At 36.2% G+C, this 20450-nt stretch overlaps 2 protein-coding genes across 5 annotated transcripts in view; both read left to right on the top strand.

Annotated features, from left to right (window-relative positions):
- Positions 1-5679, top strand: part of LOC110455889 (protein draper-like) — a 36922-nt gene extending 31243 nt beyond the window's left edge. For all 3 annotated transcript variants that reach the window (XM_021506314.1, XM_021506313.1, XM_021506312.1), the window contains 3 exons: positions 3077-3294; positions 3457-3648; positions 4004-5679. In XM_021506314.1, coding sequence (XP_021361989.1) covers positions 3077-3264 — 188 coding nt within the window. In that variant the 3' untranslated portion in view covers positions 3265-3294; positions 3457-3648; positions 4004-5679. The remainder of the gene's footprint in view (positions 1-3076; positions 3295-3456; positions 3649-4003) is intronic.
- Positions 5680-11856: 6177 nt separating this feature from the next.
- On the top strand, positions 11857-20441 carry LOC110455888. 2 transcript variants are annotated; one of them, XM_021506310.1, is made up of 3 exons: positions 11857-12238; positions 16015-16233; positions 19522-20441. In XM_021506310.1, exons 1-3 carry the CDS (start codon positions 11869-11871, stop codon positions 20112-20114), a joined length of 1182 nt encoding a protein of 393 aa, XP_021361985.1. In that variant the 5' UTR covers positions 11857-11868; the 3' UTR covers positions 20115-20441. The 2 variants fall into 2 exon arrangements, with proteins under 2 accessions (XP_021361985.1, XP_021361986.1); XM_021506311.1 differs by lacking the exon at positions 16015-16233.
- Positions 20442-20450: the final 9 nt, after the last annotated feature.

Here is a 20450-nt window from a genome sequence, read left to right as displayed (position 1 = left end):
TAAGATCATCTTTCTAATGAAATTTAAAACGTTGTTTTGTAAGGTAAAAGACAAATAAACGATGAACAATAAATGTTTATATGAAGATTTTATCTATTGATAAATCGTGAAACCTATTAACCGCAATTTCCGGATTGTGATTATCTGTACATACACGAATCACGCCCTTCAATCGATATCTCATACATATGTAATAATTTGTCAGAGGCATGTGATAATTTACTTGTGATTTTTATTGATACTTCGTGTTACCTATTTACCGAAATTTTCAGAATGTGATAATGTGTTCTATGGTATTTACCGTACTCAGCCTTGCCTTATTAACTGCAAAAACTATGTTTGTATGAAGGACAACGGTCAGTGCACAGATAAGCTAATGTTCCCTTTTATCGGAATTGATTACATATGAAATACATTTTCCCAATCTGTGTTCGATAGATATGTGAAATAAACGTATACCTTAATTGGCGAGATTTTAAATGCAGTACAGTAGTCAATGAATCATCCGTATTTATTGGTTAACAATTCTTTACAATTATTTATGTACAAACGCTTCATTGGTAATGCCGTACTTGTCATTGAAATGTCATACATGGCTGAGTTACATGAACCCTTCTACAACACGTGTTTCAATATTTTAGAATGTGAAGGCGGATTCTATGGCTCTGAGTGTAACGAGTCTTTTCCTGACAACTGTCAAGATACTTTATGTTATAGGGGTAGCGGAGAATGCAGAGGCACGATATAAATGTAATGTCAATGTTCATCTAATGTGTATATAATGTTGATCAGTCGGTCAAACTTCATTGTATTTAATCACGTTTGTCCTCTTTTCTCCTCCATAAAAATAAATAATGATAATCAGTATAGATTTTGTTTCATTGGAATAAACAATAAGACTCTGTGTGTATCTTTATGCAACACTGAAAATACCTTTTGTTTTAATTTTGCTATTATTTGTGTTTATTAAATTACAAAAGACGATTTTCGACGTAATATTTGAAAACAATAAATCGATAAACAACGCTTAGATATATTAGGCGGACCCAGCATAGTGTTTCCGTGTGTAAGAGTCGTACACAAGTATTTCATATCGATTGATTTCATTTGTATCCATTCTAAAATATATATATATATATATATAAAAGTATAACTAACTAAAGTAAATAATCAGAAAATAATTTTACAAACTGTTGGTGAAAAGTCATGATACAAGCATCGGACATACACGTGTTCAGTACAGCCGTATATATCTCGCACCTCAGACAGAGATATCCCACGTCATACGCTATGCTAGATTGTTCTATCGCGTCCGATATGTCTCGAACCTTTACATAGCATTTCGCGGCAGTTTTACACTGCGATGTATTCTTCCGCGCGGTAACGGCTTGAAATTGACAATCTGCATTACAAATATTCTGTTTTGTCGTTATATGTGTTGTTTTGATGCCTGATGTTCTAAATGAAATATAATCTACGGACTATAGTTTTACGCAAAAGCATTCCAATGTAGCTTTAGTAGTGGCCCTTTCTATTTGAGGCCCAGACGGCATTAAGTAATATTGAATAGTTTCTTTTCAAACTAAACAGTGCAAAAAAAAATTAAAAAAAATACCTGTAACTGAGCAAGATCGGGAATTCTCAGTCGCGGGCTAAGATTCTGTTACATAATCCAAACTGCGGTGTGAGCCGAGGGTGGAATATTACAGAATCTTAGCCCTAAGCCCAGTTACAGGTATTATATTTTATTAGTATAATGACACAACATCTGCTGTTTGCTGGTGTTCAATAGTTAATATTTACATTTGCATGGCATTGTCACTATATAGCCTCTTTGAAAGCTGTGTCGTTGATGGGACTTTAATTACCATGCATCACGAGACACAATTCTTAGCGTATTAATACAACACTGACCGGAACTACAATATCCAATGTAAATAAACATGACGGCTGCTGAAATATCGCCGGGCATTGTGAAATTTGACAATGTCATTGTAAATTTATGTGCAAAATAAAAAATAAAATAAAAACCACTTTTATTACAACGAAAACAAGACCAAGGTCTGCGATATCGTACAAAATGCACATCGGTTGAAATCACCAATGCCGGCAACGGAAACAATTTTAACGCTCTTGCAATTTATCAGAAAGCTCGTGTGTTACACTGCACTGGTCAACAGGGGTTCGTTACAAATGTCTGAAATACACATATTCTATAGACCTACTGACACATATGTTACAGACCTACTGATATGAGTCACAGCACACATAAACATTTCAGACATTTGTAACGAACCTGTGCTCCGTCGCAAGATCACTCACTTCAAACGCTATCAGTTTCACGCGTGTCGCATCTACGGTTCCTCAGTTTAATTCTGACGACAGGTCAAATAAAGAGGCTGTTATAGAATCTACCTACTGTTGTCAGGTTCCCATACAATCAACAAATAAATTCACGCCTGGATTCTTCACATAAACTTCCAAAAATAACTCCCTCGTGGAGGGCAAGGTCGGATTTACGGTGTTCACTGTATTTGTCCATGCGCGAAATTTGTTCCGGGGGAAAATCGAAACAATTTAAAATCTAACTTTCAGCTCAGAGTTCTATTGATAAACTTAAATCACCCTATATACATATCATATGCAATTGTATTGATACTGAATTGTGGAATAAAATTGAAGTGTTTGTTAAAATTTTAAAGTACTAGTACTTTGTTTGCCAATCAGCACGCAACAATTCGCTGTTCAAACTATTGAACGAAATTGTGTGGACTGTCAATAAGGCGGGCATTTTTAATTTTAAATATAAATTATAAGTTAAAAAGGAACATAAGAGGCAGAGAAAACGTAAATATAAGTATTGAACTGTTTTTGTATGGTATTTATGATCTATTTGAATGACACAGCTTTGCAAGCAATGATTTTAAAAGTGTTTACCATGGCTTCATGAATTGTTAGTTAAAAATACGTCTTCTTTTAATAATAAAAAATCTAGATTTGTTTTCTTCTTAAAAAACTCCCCGTTACAAGCAATTCAAGTTTAATTAATTCACTGCACTTCCATTTCCCGTTGTAGTATGTGTAGCCGGTTTTCACGGCAGCCAATGTTTAAAGGCCTGTGGTAATTGCCAAGGTTTGAGTTGTGACATGGAAACGGGGGATCGTGCGACAGGATGTACAGAGGGATGGACAGGAGACAAATGTGACACCAAGAGTAAAACTTTGGTTACATTCTCTGCGATGAGTTTGCATGTACATGTATAGCCATTACTGTACCCTTCAAAAACAGTAGAAGTAAGTGTTTCAAACACATTGTTGTACGTAGCGTTTGCTTTAACACAATCACGGTAAAATATAATACTTCAAACAGACATCACAATAATATAACATAATGATATGTACTGAGAATGATTGCTTAAGATATACAATGATAACTAACTAATGGAAATGTTGTAGTTGTTACAATAATGAATGAGGATGCTGCAGTTGGGATTGGCGTCGGATCTGGAGTAGTTATACTGGCTCTGGTCGTCGTGATCATTGTTCAGACAAGACGTCGGACGATGAAGCGAGGTGACACCACAAGTTCTACACATATGACAGATATAACATTGTCGAGAACTGCAAACGAGTTAAATAACGATCAAGGTAAAAACTGTGATCCAGTATAATTACATTAAGAAATGCGAAAAACAGATATTGGTTCGTTTTCTTGTTTTGCAAATTAGTGATGTCTTTCCCGATTTCACTGTTTTCACAAAAAAAAACCACACCTATTATTAACCCTTCGAAGCAAAACACTACATCACAGGATCCTACAATGATCAATAAATGCGTTTTAAAAAGAAATTAGTTTCGCGACATGAAACTGCGATACTTTGCCCCAACCTTTACCTAGCTTCAAACGATGTTAGGATATCTCAACTTCATGGCATATTATCGCACTAATATCATTTAAGACATTCAATCTAATCAAGGTAATATTTTGTATTGCATTTTGTAGATGGTAACTATGACTATGAAATAGCAACTCACAAGGAACAAAGAATTGCGCAGATCTCCAACACAGAGGGAAATTATGAACAGCTTGGACGCAGGGAGGTGGAAATTCCACATATATACGACACTACAAACGTTGACACTAAAACTTAAGACGATGCTCCTTGTAAACTGGACAGTTGCAATAATCAGCAAAATGTTACCGTAAGACTTAAAGAAAATGGCATACGTACCTTTTTGTTTCGCTTTGTTTTGGTTTGAATCGGTTCATAGTTTATCAGAATATTAATATCAAGGGGGTTGAACCATTTATACGAGAAGTACACAAGTCTACTGACATATATAACCTAAAGAGAACTAAGTTCATGTGATGCTTTGATACGATAAGCCGGTTATCGACTGCAGTTTTTAATACTTATTTTCGAGAAATATTTCTCCATCACAATAATAAAGCCGCTGGGTATAGCAAGGCTTGGGCATTTTTATGCAAGGTAAGTAATACGTTGACAATTATCCAGTGTCTTAACAATAATTTGCTAAGAATAATCGTGCTTTTGATGTACATCGAACCTGGGAATAATTGAAAGAAAATATGTACATAACATAAACCTACAAATATACAGGTAAATGTACAGTTGTTTCACTTGCTGTGCTACATTTTATTGGGGTTTTTAAAATTTCTATGATATATGATTCAATGCTGTCTTGAAGAATATTAATCACATTTCATTATGTTTACTTCAAATATATCACCAATAGTCAAGGTATGCTGTTATCTGATAGATCTTGCTATGTAACATATGTATACATACATCGTTTATATCATCATTCCGTCAAATACATTTTATCGCATCAAATAGCATTGATTAATCGTTGAGACTGCTTTCGGTTAAATTGTTTTTTTGTAAAAAAAACACACCACTTTTTTATATCCTAATTACATTTTGTGCTTATTTTTTGCTTTTTTATTTAATTGTGTATTTCTGTTTAGAACATATTCAGAATTGGACCATATTTTGCATTTTCCATTAAATATCAACTTAGCCTCACTAATTGTATGCTGTAATGTTGGCAGTATGTAATTTGTCTAACCTAACATATTTGTTTTTGTGAGCTTTACCTACATATATCTGTGTATCAAATGGTTTTTTAAAGCTGATATATACAGTACATTGAAATATTTTCAATGGTTTAACTGAACAAAAAAAATAGATGAGAATGAAGTTAAAGATTATCGAACCACGCCCAAAAACAGTAAATATGTATATTTGAAACTGCCAAAAAAAGAACTAATCTCCATCATACCGTTGTTTCGTCCTTCTATGAACCATCGGTGATGGATGCTAGGGGTCAAATAGTTGGGCATCTAGATTAATTTAAATAGAAACAAAAGGGGAAGTGTGTAAAGTCCTTTTACCTTATGAATTTCAAAATTTAGAGGAGAACAGGTCAATACCCCAGATCTATGATCATTGTATAACCACTCTGACTGACCTACCTGGCTTCAGTGGTAATACCCTGGATATAAGATCATTATATTACCGCTCTGACTGAACTACCTGGCTTCAGTGGTAATACCCTGGATCTATGATCCTTATATTACCGCTCTGACTGAACTACCTGGCTTCAGTGGTAATACCCTGGATATAAGATCATTATATTACAGCTCTGACTGAACTACCTGGCTTAAGTGGTAATACCCTAGATCTATGATCATTATATTACCGCTCTGGCTGAACTACCTGGCTTCAGTGGTAATACCTTGGATCTATGACCATTATGTTACCGATCTGGCTGAACTACCTGGCTTAAGTGGTAATACCCTGGATCTATGATCATTATATTACCGCTCTGACTGAATTACCTGGCTTCAGTGGTAATAACTTGGCTCTATGACCATTATATTACCAATCTGGCTGAACTACCTGGCTTCAGTGGTAATACCCTGGATCTATGACCATTATATTACCGATCTGGCGGAACTACCTGGCTTCAATGGTAATACCATGGATCTATGATCCTTATATTACCACTCTGACTGAACTATCTGGCTTCAGTGGTAATACCATGGATCTATGATCTTATATTACCGCTCTGACTGAGATACCTGGCTTCAGTGGTAATACCTTGGATCTATGACCATTATATTACCGACCTGGCTGAACTACCTGGCTTAAGTGGTAATACCCTGGATCTATGATCATTATATTACCGCTCTGACTGAATTACCTGGCTTCAGTGGTAATACCTTGGATCTATGACTATTATATTACCGATCTGGCTGAACTACCTGGCTTCAATGGTAATGCCATGGATCTATGATCCTTATTTTACCACTCTGACTGAACTTCCTGGCTTCAGTGGTAATACCATGGATCTATGATCTTATATTACCGCTCTGACTGAACTACCTGGCTTCAGTGGTAATACCGTGGATCTATGACCATTATATTACCGATCTGGCTGAACTACCTGGCTTCAGTGGTAATACCACGGATCTATGATCCTAATATTACCGCTCTGACTGAACTACCTGGCCTCAGTAGTGATACCCTGGTCCAGTCAAGACATGTATATCACGATCGAAAGTAAAGGCAGCTTACTGTATGTATGGTTTGATTCCGTGGTGGCAGAGATTCTTAAAACCAACATGACACAAGCGTGTATTCTGTTGGTAGAATGTGTTTCCGGTTTTTTTTCACACGTTACCATTGTTAAAAAGCAACCTGTTTTAAACAATGAATTGCATTATTGTTGAAACACACAGATTCAGCAAAAAAGCTACCTCTGTAAGCATCCAATGTGCGTCATCTTATCGAAAGCATTGTTTATTGCAGCTTTTCAACTACAGTAAAACCCCACTTCCTCGAACTCGGTTTACTCGAATACCCCTCATTCGACGAACAGTTCGTTTGGTCCCGACCGAGTTCGTACATATTCTATGTAAAGCTGTCTCGAGACACAGGTTATGGTCAACGATCATTTCGCTTATACAGGTGTCGGCTGGACGTCAGTTATTAGAGGAAAAACGGTAGTATCATTAAGTAATTGTACTGTTACCCTGTTGTAGCTGCATTACCATTTTGTGTGCATATTTATTTTTCCAGATAAAGTTTTGACATCGATGATTTGGCGGAAGTGTTAATTCACTTGGTGTGTAAAACCTTATTTCGGCATGTCAATATTAAGCGGAAATCACATAGCAGAATCCGCTTTAACTTGAATACGTCTGGATTGAATCCGACAAATTTAAACTTGAATACGTCTTGATTGTTTATTTCGTTATAAATCGACATTATGATAGCAAGAATTAAGATTTTTTTTTCCTTTTAAAATGATCGAGCAGTTCCTATCGTTTCGAAGTTTTGTAAAATTAGCGTAGCCGATTACAGTATGTAGGACTATGTCAATACGACAAGTAGGATACGTTACACATGCAGCTTTTTATTTATTTTTACTTTCTTAATATCGGTGGCTATATGCTTTCATTTTAAATCTTATTAAATGCTGTTATCTTAATTAAACTTCTGTTTTTCTTCTTTCATTTACCATCTGCGATAGTTGCTCGTACCGTCTGTTGTCCCACCTGATTAAACAATTACGATGGGGTTCGAACCTTGGATTCGTCAAATACCTCAAACTATTGATCTGGACCCTACAAGTTTGAGTAAACGGGGTTTAACTGTATACGTACTATCTTTGCATTGCTCCTGAAATTATAGTCTTGCAATAACACCTGAAACTAATACTACATTAACGGAGCTCTATTTCTCAACCATTTGTGTGGTTCAAGATTACAGGACACGACTACTGTCGTGGAGTTTGATGTTGTTTTATTTTGGAATTACAATGACCATCTGTTGTAAAGCGGATCTGCAATATCTTACTCGTCTTTAACTGGATTTTGTTAAATTTGTTATGGAGATGAAATGAGAGGACACCAGTCACATTACTACATGTGTCTATAATGTAACTACATGTATATGTTTTATCATTTTAAAATTGTCTTAGTGTGTTTTATTTTTGATCAATATTCTTGAATCGTGGCAGAATAGGTCAATAAAAAGCAACATTATCACAACATCATTTCATTGTTTGTTTATACATTTTGTATTGTAGACGCTATATATATGGTTTTCGTCTCCATTTTGAGTATTTAGATATATGAGGTATCTTATGCCAAAATCGTGAGATAAAGTCAAAAATATTCATTAAGTTAGCAATTATCCTTAAAAATGTTAATAACATGTAAAACTTCCGTGGGTTTTAGAATACTAACTCGGAATCTCCAAAACGTCATAAACGTTAAGTTCCATGTTGTTTAAAGTCACGACATTTTAAAGGCGGACTACCTGAACTATTCCTGACGTCTGTTTGAAGACAAATGCGTCGACTATTTGAATATTTCATTGTCTCATTACAACTTCCGTGCCCATGACAACATTAACCACCACACAACATTAGGAAAGAAAAGCGTAAAAGAATGTGTTAAAAATTTAAACAATCTACCAAATTTAGAAAATCGGATTTACTAGTACATTGCTTACACATTCGTTGTCGAAGATTATGCATAAAATATTTCGGTAAAATGGGCTGATATAAACGCTTTCTCTGTCGTCTCTCTTGCTCTTCAAGCACAGACAACCTTCCACAATGGTATGCTTTCTCTGTCTCTCGTTCTCCCCAAGCACAGGCAACCTTTCCTAATGGTATGCTTTCTCTGTCTCTCTTTCTCTCCAAACATAGACAACCTTTCCTGATGGTATCGTTTGTTTGTCTCTCTTTCTCTCCGAGCACAGACAACCTTTCCTGATGGTGTCATTTCTCTGTCTGTCTTTCTCTCTGGGCACAAAAAAGCTCCCCTGATGGTACGCTTTCTCTGTCCCTCTTTCTCTCTGATCACAGACAACCTTCACTGATGGTGTCATTTCTCTGTCTCTCTTTCTCTCTGAGCACAGAAAAGCTCCCCTGATGGTACGCTTTCTCTGTCGCTATCTCTCTCTCGCAGCGTTTTTGAGACGTTTGGGTCGATAGTACAGCATGGTATTCATACCGACCTATTGAAATATGTGACCGATCTGTAACGAAACATCACTAGCCTAATGTGCGATATCGACACTATGACCTGAGAATTTGTTACAGTTATATTTGGACCTAAACTAAGGTGTTCAGGGTAATTTTACATGTTTTCGGTAAAAATGACACCCCAATGAAGATATATATATATATAAACCCCTGAAACATGTAAAATTAATCTTTTTGAACACCTTAGTTTAGGTTTAGGTCCAAATACCTGGAAACATAAAGCCATATGCTGTAATAGTTGTTAAACATGGTTTCACATGGACTGTCAGGGTATGCAATCCCACATATACAGTTCATGAATACAAGCAACATATCATGGGAATGCATCCAATGTGGTATGCCGAATTTCTCGACAGCTCTTTTCAACTCAACATACAGTATTGAGCTTGAAAATCAGTTCTCAGATCTTAGCAAATCCTCCGAGATAAGCAACCCTGGCCTCCCCACTGCCTGCTCATCTCCCAAAATGCCTAACAACCCCATAAAGCCCAATGTCAATCCTAAAACCAATGGTATACATGTACACACATAGAGACAGATTGTCATGACATTTTTTGTATGTGAATAGATCGAGGCCTGGTGACGACCAGGTTTTTTTTGTGACAAACATGATCTCCCTACAGCTCAATGTTACCAAAACGTGACCTCTTAACAGTTCAATGTTACCAAAACTTGACCTCTCTACAGTTTAATGTAACCAAAGGTGACCTCTCTACAGTTCGATGTTTCCAAAACGTGACCTCTCTACAGTTCAATGTTACCAAAATGTGACCTCTCTACATTTCAATGATACCAAAACGTGACCTCTCTATAGTCCAATGTTACCGAAATGTGACCTCTCTACAGTCCAATGTTACCAAACATGATCTTTTCACAGTTCAATGTTACCAAAACGTGACTTCTCTACAGTCCAATATTACCAAACATGATCTCCCTACAGTTCAATGTTACCAAAACGTGACCTCTTAACAGTTCAATGTTACTAAAACGTGGCATCTCTACAGTTCAATGTTATCAAAACGTGACAAATGATCGAATAATAATAATAAAAAAAAATGATAAGAAAGTTATTATTACTACACGCTTGTCAAAATATTAAAACGTTGTGGAGGTTACAATATCAAATAGTATATTTTTTTCAGTATATCACTAAATCAGAGACATATATACATGTAATATATACGTCTCCGACTAAATGTATAATAATGAACACAGACAACTCGTTGCACATAAAACTAGCATTTTTAGAAACAGTTAGGTATACTTGTAAAGTGGCATTGAAGAAATCATAAAATTGAACCGTATATTGAGAACAATTTGCAAAAAATCGGAAAATTTGACGGTTGAGTGCGCCCTAAAATATGCAAATCGTCGATCTCTAAAATTCTAGAAAGTGTTAAACCTTCATTCGAAGTTAAGATTTTTTTCAAACATTTATTTGATTTTTTGTGTAGAAAATATGAATTAAATCCATCGAGTCGATGTTTAGATAAAAAAAAATAATGTCCAAAGTCTGGGTGCGGGAAACAGGGCCGGGCACGGGTACGGCGTACACACAAATACACGCCCTGAATAAGTATATCGTCTAGTCACCAGTTTCCGCGCGTTATGTATTTCCGCGCAGCCATTTTATCAAGCTATAGCTCGTAACTACGTGACCTGCTGGACACAGCACAAGGATATTTTAGACGTTTGGCCATCGTCTGTAAACTGACACAAAAATTACCGGAAGTTCGTCCGGAAAACATAAGAAATAATCACCGATTGAAAAAACACGCATAAATATGCAGTTTTGCTTAATGCACTTTTTATCTTGCTCAAAATGAGCCCATACCTGAAAAAACGGTGATATATTTCATTCATGAACCGGTCTTTTTTGTAGTCTGACAAACGTACGAAAATGACGTATGCAAATGAGGCCACATCTCCTCGCCGATTTTTTTCCGCTTCCGAAGAGCCAAGGGGACATTCTTATATCGATAAACAGTGTTTTTAATGAAACGTAAAACTTGTAATGCAATGAACTTCCAATTTTCACCAATTTTAAACAGAACACAATGAGAAATAACTTACCATCAACCAAAACCGATATCAAACTGCAGAAAAAAACAAAACAGATTATATATTATAACTAAATAAATATAACAAATAAATTTAAAAAAATACATGAATCCGTTCAATTTGACATCTTGAAAAATCTATTAAAAATGTGAAATTTAAAAAAAAATGTTTTGATAATTAATTTGACGATCAAAGATAAATTTTTTCTTATTCCAAACCACGAACTTGGAAAAATTTGTTGAAAATTCTCTGTTCTGATTTTTTTTAAAAAATATAGTTTTATGTTGCTAGTTTTGTTTCCTTTAGTAGATTGTATACATGTGATATGAGTACGAAATCGCGGATGCTTATTAAGTGCGCGGAAACCGGTAATTCGAGGATACTACATATGCCTCTGCTTACACATAGGCGATTCTAAAGTTCCAGGGATCATTATATTTTTATTTAAAGATGAGATTTTTAAAACATTTATTTGAAATTTTACGGAAAAATCCATCTAGCCGTTGTTGAGATAAAAAAAAAAATGATGTCTCTAACTAGTCTGGTTACGGGAAACAGGTCCGGGAACGGCGCACAGGGACCCAAAAACATTAACCTCGTATACAGGTCGTATATATATATACCTGTATCAGAGTGAAACACAGACATAGTATTAAGCTTGCCTGAACACTGTCAGCTTAACATATAACTAATGAAAATCAATGCGCATGCGTTCGGATTAAAATGGCGGCGTGCAGTAAGCCTAGTAGAGCTGTGAAAGAATTGAAGGCTGTTCTTGCTGAACAAAAAAGGAACGAGATAATGACACTCAAAATAATCTCGTGTGACTGTGTCGGGGGGAAGCCATTCAGTGCTGCTTCAGTTGTTACACAAGAAATGTTAAGCACGTTTCAAGATTTTCCAACCGAAAAATCGTGCACTCTGTCATTTGAAGATGTCTGGGACGTGCGGAAACTCCGTGCATTGGTCGAGATGAACTCGGATAAGGACGAGAAAGAAGATCAAGATAAAGATTTTCCTAAAAAGAAACGCAAACTTAATAGACCTAATGAAGAGATCGAAGCTTTTGGAAATTTAGAAAAATATGTATTTGGTATGGTTCAAATTTGTTAGAGCTGATCTTACCGACTTTGGGGACTTTCTCCTAGTTAAGTTTTCCAAATCTTACCCCCATGTTTTTCGAATATCAGACGTTTCGCCCCCAACTTGTTTCGCACCCATTTCGCCCAATGTAAAAAAAATAGAAATGACGTTTCGCCCCCCCTCCCCCCCAAAATAGTTACAAAAATGCACCAAATCGAAAAAGTCGCAATACACGCACGAATTAATACAGAAAAAATAGTCCAGTTTATTTTAAAAACTCTAAATTTAAAACATTTGAAAAATATGAATGGACCCGCAATGACACGATCGATACAGTCCTGTGTAAGCACAGGCACACGTTACAATGCATGAAGTCTTATTGGGTAGATGTGGGAGGGCGCTGTGAATATATATATTTATATCCCCAAGCGCCCTCCGACATATATAGTGAATACCCAACAAGACTTCATAAATGGTAACGTGTGCCTGTGGTGTAAGCATTGGTGTATGTTCAGGTGGGAAGCCAATTCTCCCCACTTGTAAATGACCCTGACTGTATTAATAGTGTAAGATCCTATTATTTTGGTTTTAATTTTCATTGTTTTGGTGAAGAAACGTTACCATAAAATGATGGGTGCATTCGTATACAGATGCACGCTTCTTGAGGCACACGCTCTAAAAAAACACCTGCGCTGTTGTGGCAAGATGATTTCGAAGTCATCTCAAGTATATGATACTTGTATATATGTGAAAACGACAAGCAAATTCACTCCTATTGAAAACGTACATGTAATTAGTTCCAAAAGCAGGAATAAACTCTACTTACCATTTCATTTATACAAAAACAGTTATTTATTTAAGTTGGGTAAGTTTTGAGTAGGAGTAGGGTGGCGCCAGGTTGCGTGGATCGATGACTTCGAAATCATCTTGCCACAACAGCGCAGGTGTTTTTTTAGAGCGTGTACATGTACGTATTGTCTTAGTTGACTTATTGATCGCATAACTATGTATTACATAATGTTTATACGTTCATGTGGTATCCAACATTTATAAGCAAATAAAATCTATTTATTTAGTTTCAACAAATTTTATAGAGGAATAAAATGTATGACGATACCTTGAAAATAAGTTTCAAAAAGATATATGAATAGATTGTTCATTCGTATTTTTTTCAATAATTTTAAAGTTTTTAACTTAATGATAACTGTTTTTTATTTGCTTTGAAAAGTATGTCAATTTTCATTGAAAGTAATTACCTCTTCGAATTAAATCTATTCTGACACGTGGTGTTTTGCTTTGCTAATTTATCATACATATAATTTGTAATCAAGTGTGACATGTTATCGATGCTGACTCATTAAGCCTGGCACGTATCTGGTAATGGACAGGTCTACCAGGTGTTCCTGTAAGTCTTGTGATTATCAACTTCACTAGTCTTGATCCTTTCGCCAGTGAATTGACAGGTATCAAAAAAACAATCAATTGCAATGGCATCTGGAAAAATCCAGAACACCACCGATAAACCGACAAAGCATTCATATTCTGGGTCATTTTTGGTGAAGAAGCATGGTCTCGATCGTCTCAAGTTAGTAAAGAGGATTTTGAATATTCTCATCGATCGATCTGATGATTTGATTCCGTACTTTGAGAAATATCCAGCATTTGAAATCTACTGGGAAAAACATCTGGAAACAAAAATTAAAAAGCATGTTCAGAAACCAATTCAAAATAAGGAAATAAATAACACTAAAAGAACTTTGGGCAAATAACAATATAGATTCACTTAATAATAGATTGAAATAGGCAGCTGACTGTAGGCAGCTCAAACTGCCTGAACTAGTTGAAAAAATAGTCATCATTCCACCTGTACAGACGTTATGACAGTGGTAACAGTGAAAACAAGGGCATTCCAAGTCAACACAACTGATTCTACAAAATATCCCCGTTTCGGCGTGTCGTAGCATACGATGTATGATTATCTATATTGTATGTACCTCATCATCATGGTTACTTTTTTTGTATTTTGTATATTCTTTGCTTTGAAGAATTTACTTGCATTTCCTATACAACAATACCAGTTTCTGTGTGTCGAAGCTATACGATGTATGGTAAACTATTTTGTATATTACCAATGATAAAATTTATATGTTCCGTTTTGTATTTCATCTTTTATATATTTGCATTTATATTAATTACAGAACAGATCACATCAGATCACAACTAGTGTTCGCACCACTACGTTTCGACCCCAAAGACAAACCTGTTCGCACCCACTATGATATTTTTTTCTTTTCAGTCATGACCTATACTTAAGTTACTACTTTCTTTCATTTTTGCATCTCGATCTTCTACCATTTCTTTTTTCCCATGAATATGAAATTCTCTCAACTGATATATTTCATGTACGCGTGATGTGGACTCTGCTTTCCGTTAGCCCCATTCTTATTAAAGCCCAATTCTTATTCAATATATTTATTAACTTTAACATAATACATCCTAGCAAAATGACTAAAAACAGACCATATAAAGTGTGTTTTTTTTAAGTTAGACTAAGTATTAATGAATGAACAGTATACACGTATGTACATCCGACACGTGGAAAAACTGGTAACATTGTTAAATGTCTTACAAAGATACGAAATGTCATGGTGCGAACCTGGTTGGGGGGCAAAACGTCGGGAAACCATTTTTTCCCAAATGCTAGTTAATTGATGTCTTATGAATGCCAATCCTTTATATCGAGTTGGGCACACTCCTGTACAAGCTTCATGATCCCGCACACAAGTCACCCTGTGCTGTAAACAGTTACTGGAGAATTAGTTGGTTACCGGGTTACCGCCCCCATGGCTCTGCCTATTGCTAGGTTTCTTCTCACCAGCTGTAGTTAGTGTTCTGTCAGCGTGAATGCTTCACTTTAGTTGGAACTGTCTTTCCTAGAACAAGTGTATGAGCAGTTTTTGAGTACAGTTCCTGGTCCTAGTTGTGCCTTATCCCATTTAGTTGTTGATATTTCAGTGTAATTTCTGCACTTTGGGGACTGGGGCCAGCAGGTGCCCTTTGAAATTGGAAATGTTCACTCTTGCAGCCAGAAGACATGAAGCCCGGTAGGAGGGGTCTGGGGGAAATTTTGAAATCCAGAACCTATGTGGTGCATTCTAGTGCATTTTAAAGGCTTATTTTATCAGGTAGCACACCACCATTGATAAAAGCAGCATTTCTGTATGATGGATTTACATTAACAAGCATGAATTTAGACTTTGTTTTTGACAATTGTTTTTACACATATATATGATTGGGAAAAGTAACCCAAGCAAATTGGGAAAAAAGCTTGATTTTTGCCATTGGGAATGGGGCCTTATTTCGGCCCCAAAAACAGGCAAAAAATTACACTGTATTTCTGAAACTTGACATGAAGGTTTCCCTTGGTCCCTAGTTGTGCCCATTAAATTTTGAGTCTGGTTGGGAAAACAGAATGGCCGCCAGGCAGCCATCTTAGATTTTGACAGTTGAAGTTTGTTATCGCTATTTCTCTGAAAGATCCAGATTGATCTTTCTTAGATTACTTAAATTCCCCGTTTCAAAATGTTTCAGAGGAAGAGAGGAAAGATGAGAAAAGTAGAGAAAAGATAATTTGATTTTGGGCGCCAAGATCCCTCTTGGATCTCTTGTATATTTATGAAAATAATGTTGGGTTTCAATTAAGTAAAGACTAATATACAACTTCAGAAGGTATTTTTGCAGAACGTTGAGTATATGTCACCATACATACTTTTTTTTTTTTTTCAGATTTGGATTACCACATAAATTGTATGAAAAAAGTACTTAAAAGCAGCAAAGATTCAAGAAGAATGAGTGGAACAGAAGTTGTAAAAGTATTGAATGTGCATCTTTTTAATCCTCTAAGCGGGGGGAAATGCCTTATTGATACCCATATTACAAAAGAAGACAGCTGTGTTTGTAGTTGTGGCTGTGGTATTCAAATGGAAAAAGGACCAACAGGAATAGGTAAGATCTTTGGAGTTTTATGATGGTGGGCTATTCAATTTGTCCTACGTCTGTGGGCCGTCTGTCCATAAACAATCCTTGCTATCACTATTTCTTGAGAAGCGCTGAAAGTATCTTTCTCAAACGTCACATGTAGGTTCCCCTTGGTCCCTAGCTGTGCCGGTTCAATTTTGAGGCTGATCAGGAAAACAAAATGTCCGCCAGACAGCCATCATGGATCTTGGCAGTTGAAGTTTGTTATCAGTATTTCTTGAGAAGTACTAGAAGGATCTTTCTCAAATTTCACATGTAGGTTTCCCTTAGTCCCTAGTTGTGCTCATTCAATTTTAAGTCTGTTTTGGGAAATAAAATGTCTGCCAGGTAGCCATCTTGGATTTATCAATTTTAAGGTTGGTTGGGGAAATAAAATGGCCACCAGGCAGCAATCTTGGATTTTGGCAGTTTGTTATCGCTATTTCTTGAGAGGAACTGGAGAGGTACTGAAAGGATTTTAGCTCACAATGATCCAGATGTTTGGCTATTCCAATCGCCCTTCGTCAGTTGTCTGCATCCCTCCATCCGTCAATAAACAATCCTTGTTATTACTATTTCTTGAGAAGTACTGGGAGGATCTTTCTCAAACCTAACATGTAGGTTCCCCTTGGTCCCTAGTTGTGCACATTTAATTTTGAGGCTGATCAGGAAAACAACATGGCCACCAGGCAGCCCTCTTTGATTTTTGCAGTTGAAGTTTGCTATTGCTATTTCTTGAGAAGTATTGAAAGGAGCTTTCTGAAACTTGACACGTAGGTTCCCCTTGGTCCCTAGATGTGCCAAATCAATTTTGAGTCTGATCGAAAAAAACAAAATGGCCGCCAGGCAGCCATCTTGGATTTTGGCAGTTGAAGTTTGTTATCAAGTGACCTATTCAAATAGCTTTCCTTCCGTCGTCGTGCGTTGTGCTTAAACATTTTACATTTTCAAGGGGGTAAAATTTTACTATAGTTTATATAGGAAAAAACACCTTTGGGTATATTTTGACAACTTTCTGTAGGGAATTATCTTTACTTTGTGAGAATTATCCTTGGAGGAAGATGATTTCAAATTGTACAATTGAGATTCCTACCCCAACCCCTGGGGCCAGGGCGGGGACCCAAATGGAAAATTAACCGATATTTCAAAAATCTTCTTCTCCAGACTCGGAGGTACTACAGTCATTTTCTCTGCATGGAAAGAAAGAACATCAGGGGCTTTACTTAAATTGTAAATTTAAGGACCCCAGAGCTATCCGTTCTCCCTTGGGGAGGGGGGTAAATTTTACTATAGTTTATTTAGGGAAATAACACTTTTGGGTATATTTTGACAACTTTTTGTAGGAAAATATTTTTACTTGGTGAGAATTTTCCTTGGAGGAAGATGGTTTTAAATTGTAAAATTGGGATTCCTACCCCAACCCCTAGGGCCAGTATTGTATTTCACTTAGTTTACATGCTGATTTCCACATCACATCTAAACAATAAAAAAAAGCTACCAGTATACCTATAATATAACTCAGGTGACTGCTACGGCCCTTGGGCCTCTTGTTTTTAAGAAGTACTAGAAGGATCGTTCTCAAATTTTATACGTAGGTTCCCCTTGGTCCCCCGTTGTACCTGTTCAATTTTGAGTGTGATTGGAAAACAAAATGGCCGACAGGCAGCCATCTTGAATTCTGATTGTTGAAGTTGTTATTGCTGTTTCTTGAGATTAATGTGGAATAACATTCTTAAAATTCACATGTATGTTCCCTTTAGTCTGTAGTTGTGCCTATTGAATTTTGAATCTGGTCTGGAAAACAAAATGGAAGTCATCTTGGATTTTGGCAGTTGAAGTTTGTTATAGCGATTTCTTGAGAAGTACTGGAAGAATCTTTCTCAAACTTAACATGTAGGTCCCCCTTGGTCACTAGATTTGCCTATTCAATTTTATGTGTGATCGGGAAAACGAAATGGCCGCCAGGCAGCCAACTTTGATATTGGCAGGTTAGAGTTAAATATCACTATGTTTTGAGAAGTGCTGAAAGGATCGTTCTCAAACTTGATATGTAGGTTCCCTTTTGTCTGTAGTTGTGGCCATTCAATTTCAAGTCCGATCAGGAAAACAAAATGGCCGACAAGCAGCCATCTTGGATTACGGTAGTTGAAGTTTGTTATGACTATTTTTTAGGTCATCTGACCTAAAGGGTCTGTCCTTTGTGGAGTCTTTATCTTTTGATTGGTAAAATATAGGTGTATAGTCTTTTAGGTATGTTGTAGGCCAAGGTCTGAAGATGTTCCAGCAACATTTTCAAGTAGGTCAAATATCCAATATGGCCGTCATGACGTCATAGGTTAAAATCTTTAAAACAGCTATAACTCGAAAACTGTTAATTGTACAGAATTCATGCAATTATATTATTTGTAGATACTTTTAATATCAAACTTTTTTCTCATTACATGTTAAAACAAAATATTTCAAATAGAAAAGCTCTCTGTTGGGTCAAAGGTCACCAATTAAAAAACAAAATCATTTTTTTTGAAAAATTCTTTTACAGATCGATGAAAAATGTCATTCTGATGAATTTGATGTCTTAAGTTTTTCTGTAACATTTACCGTTGGTGTTGTATGCCANCAAAGCAGATTTCAACATTATTTGACCTAAAACATTATTTGGGGAGGGCAATCATTTCATGTATAAATGAGACTTGTTCGCTTTAAATGCTACACACACACCTCACACACCCTCCTCCTTAATGCCTGAGTGGATTTCAACCATTTGGTCTGAAACTTCATTTGGGGAGGGCAATCATAATTTATATATAAAGGAGGCTGGTTTGACCCCTGGGGACGGAGATGAGGTTCCCCAAAAGGGGAACTTAGTTACAATTTTGCTTTAAAACGCTACTCCTCCTTCATGCCTGAGTGGATTAAAACCAAATTTGGTCTAAAAGATTTATGGTGGAGGTCAATCATAATTTGTATAACTGAAGGTATTCAAGCTAAGGGGCAAAGTCTATACAAGCTCTTTGGGGTTTCCTACTTAGTGTTGTTGTATGAAGATCATTGTGAAGTTATAAAGTCTGTACCAGATCTTCGGGTCGGAAACAAAGAGCAGTTTTAGCATTTTCCCTACTACTGTCAGTTTCACTAAAAAAAGTCTCAACTGAACTTTAAATACATATTTTGTCTTTCATATATATATATGTTATGGACATATTATCATACTCCTCTCTCTGCTCCATGGCTCTCATATTTGATATTACAGGCATGATTCTTTTTATCTTTCCTCAGGTGTTGAATCTTGCTGGCATGGATTTGTGGATATGATTGTGCGAGGTAACCAGCCAGTTCAAGTTTTGCAGTCAACAGATCCCCAAGAAGAGGTGAAAATGGCAGTCGAAGTAAACAAGGATGAACATTTGTTTGACTTCATTAGCTCACAAAGCTCGGGCTATAGTCAAGTAATTGCAGAAACAATAACCAATTCATTTGCACAAGTCAACAAGCATCCTTCTCTCTCTGGCCTTCCGATTCCGGCATTTGGTTGTACACCAGGACAGATATTAGTTTTTGCATATGACAGTCATAATGATATGCTATTAAAAAAAATGGTGGACATGAAGCTCTTCCATGAAGATGTTAGCGCTGCAACTATTGTAATGTTATGGCTGTATATTAACTTTACGAGTTTCATGAAGAGAGACATAACAGATACAGTAAGAAAACCTTACCTCTCTGAATTCAAAGCAGAATTTTGTTCAAGCAGGTCAGTTGTTTCTTGCTACAAAAAGGCTGCATGTGGAATTGTTGGATTTCATCATGCTTCAAATTGGCCAAAACTAAACTTTTACAGTTCAGCAAATATGACGTATATCCAGGAATGAAAACTCTTGTACATGTATCTGTCATGATGTAACTGATATTGTGCAATATTTTAGATCACTTACTAGTCCACTCATATGTTGTCTACATTTTTTTGAAAAACCTATCAATACACATTTATATATTTTAAAAGAGGGCTAAGTGAGGAATTTTCGGCAAAATATGATAGATAGAAATCTTGTCGGTGCTTTTAATTTCTCGCAAAAGAGCTTTGGGGATCGTTCTGAAATTTCACATAAATGTCACATTTTGAGACACTGATAAAAAACAAGATGAGAGGCTGTCTTCTTGGATTTTAACCGATATATTTTGATAGCACTATTTATCTGACAAAGCTG

Source organism: Mizuhopecten yessoensis, unplaced genomic scaffold (assembly GCF_002113885.1).
Source record: "Mizuhopecten yessoensis strain PY_sf001 unplaced genomic scaffold, ASM211388v2 scaffold8393, whole genome shotgun sequence".
NCBI classification, from domain to species: Eukaryota; Metazoa; Mollusca; class Bivalvia; order Pectinida; family Pectinidae; genus Mizuhopecten; species Mizuhopecten yessoensis.
This window is presented reverse-complemented; position numbering and strand designations above follow the sequence as displayed.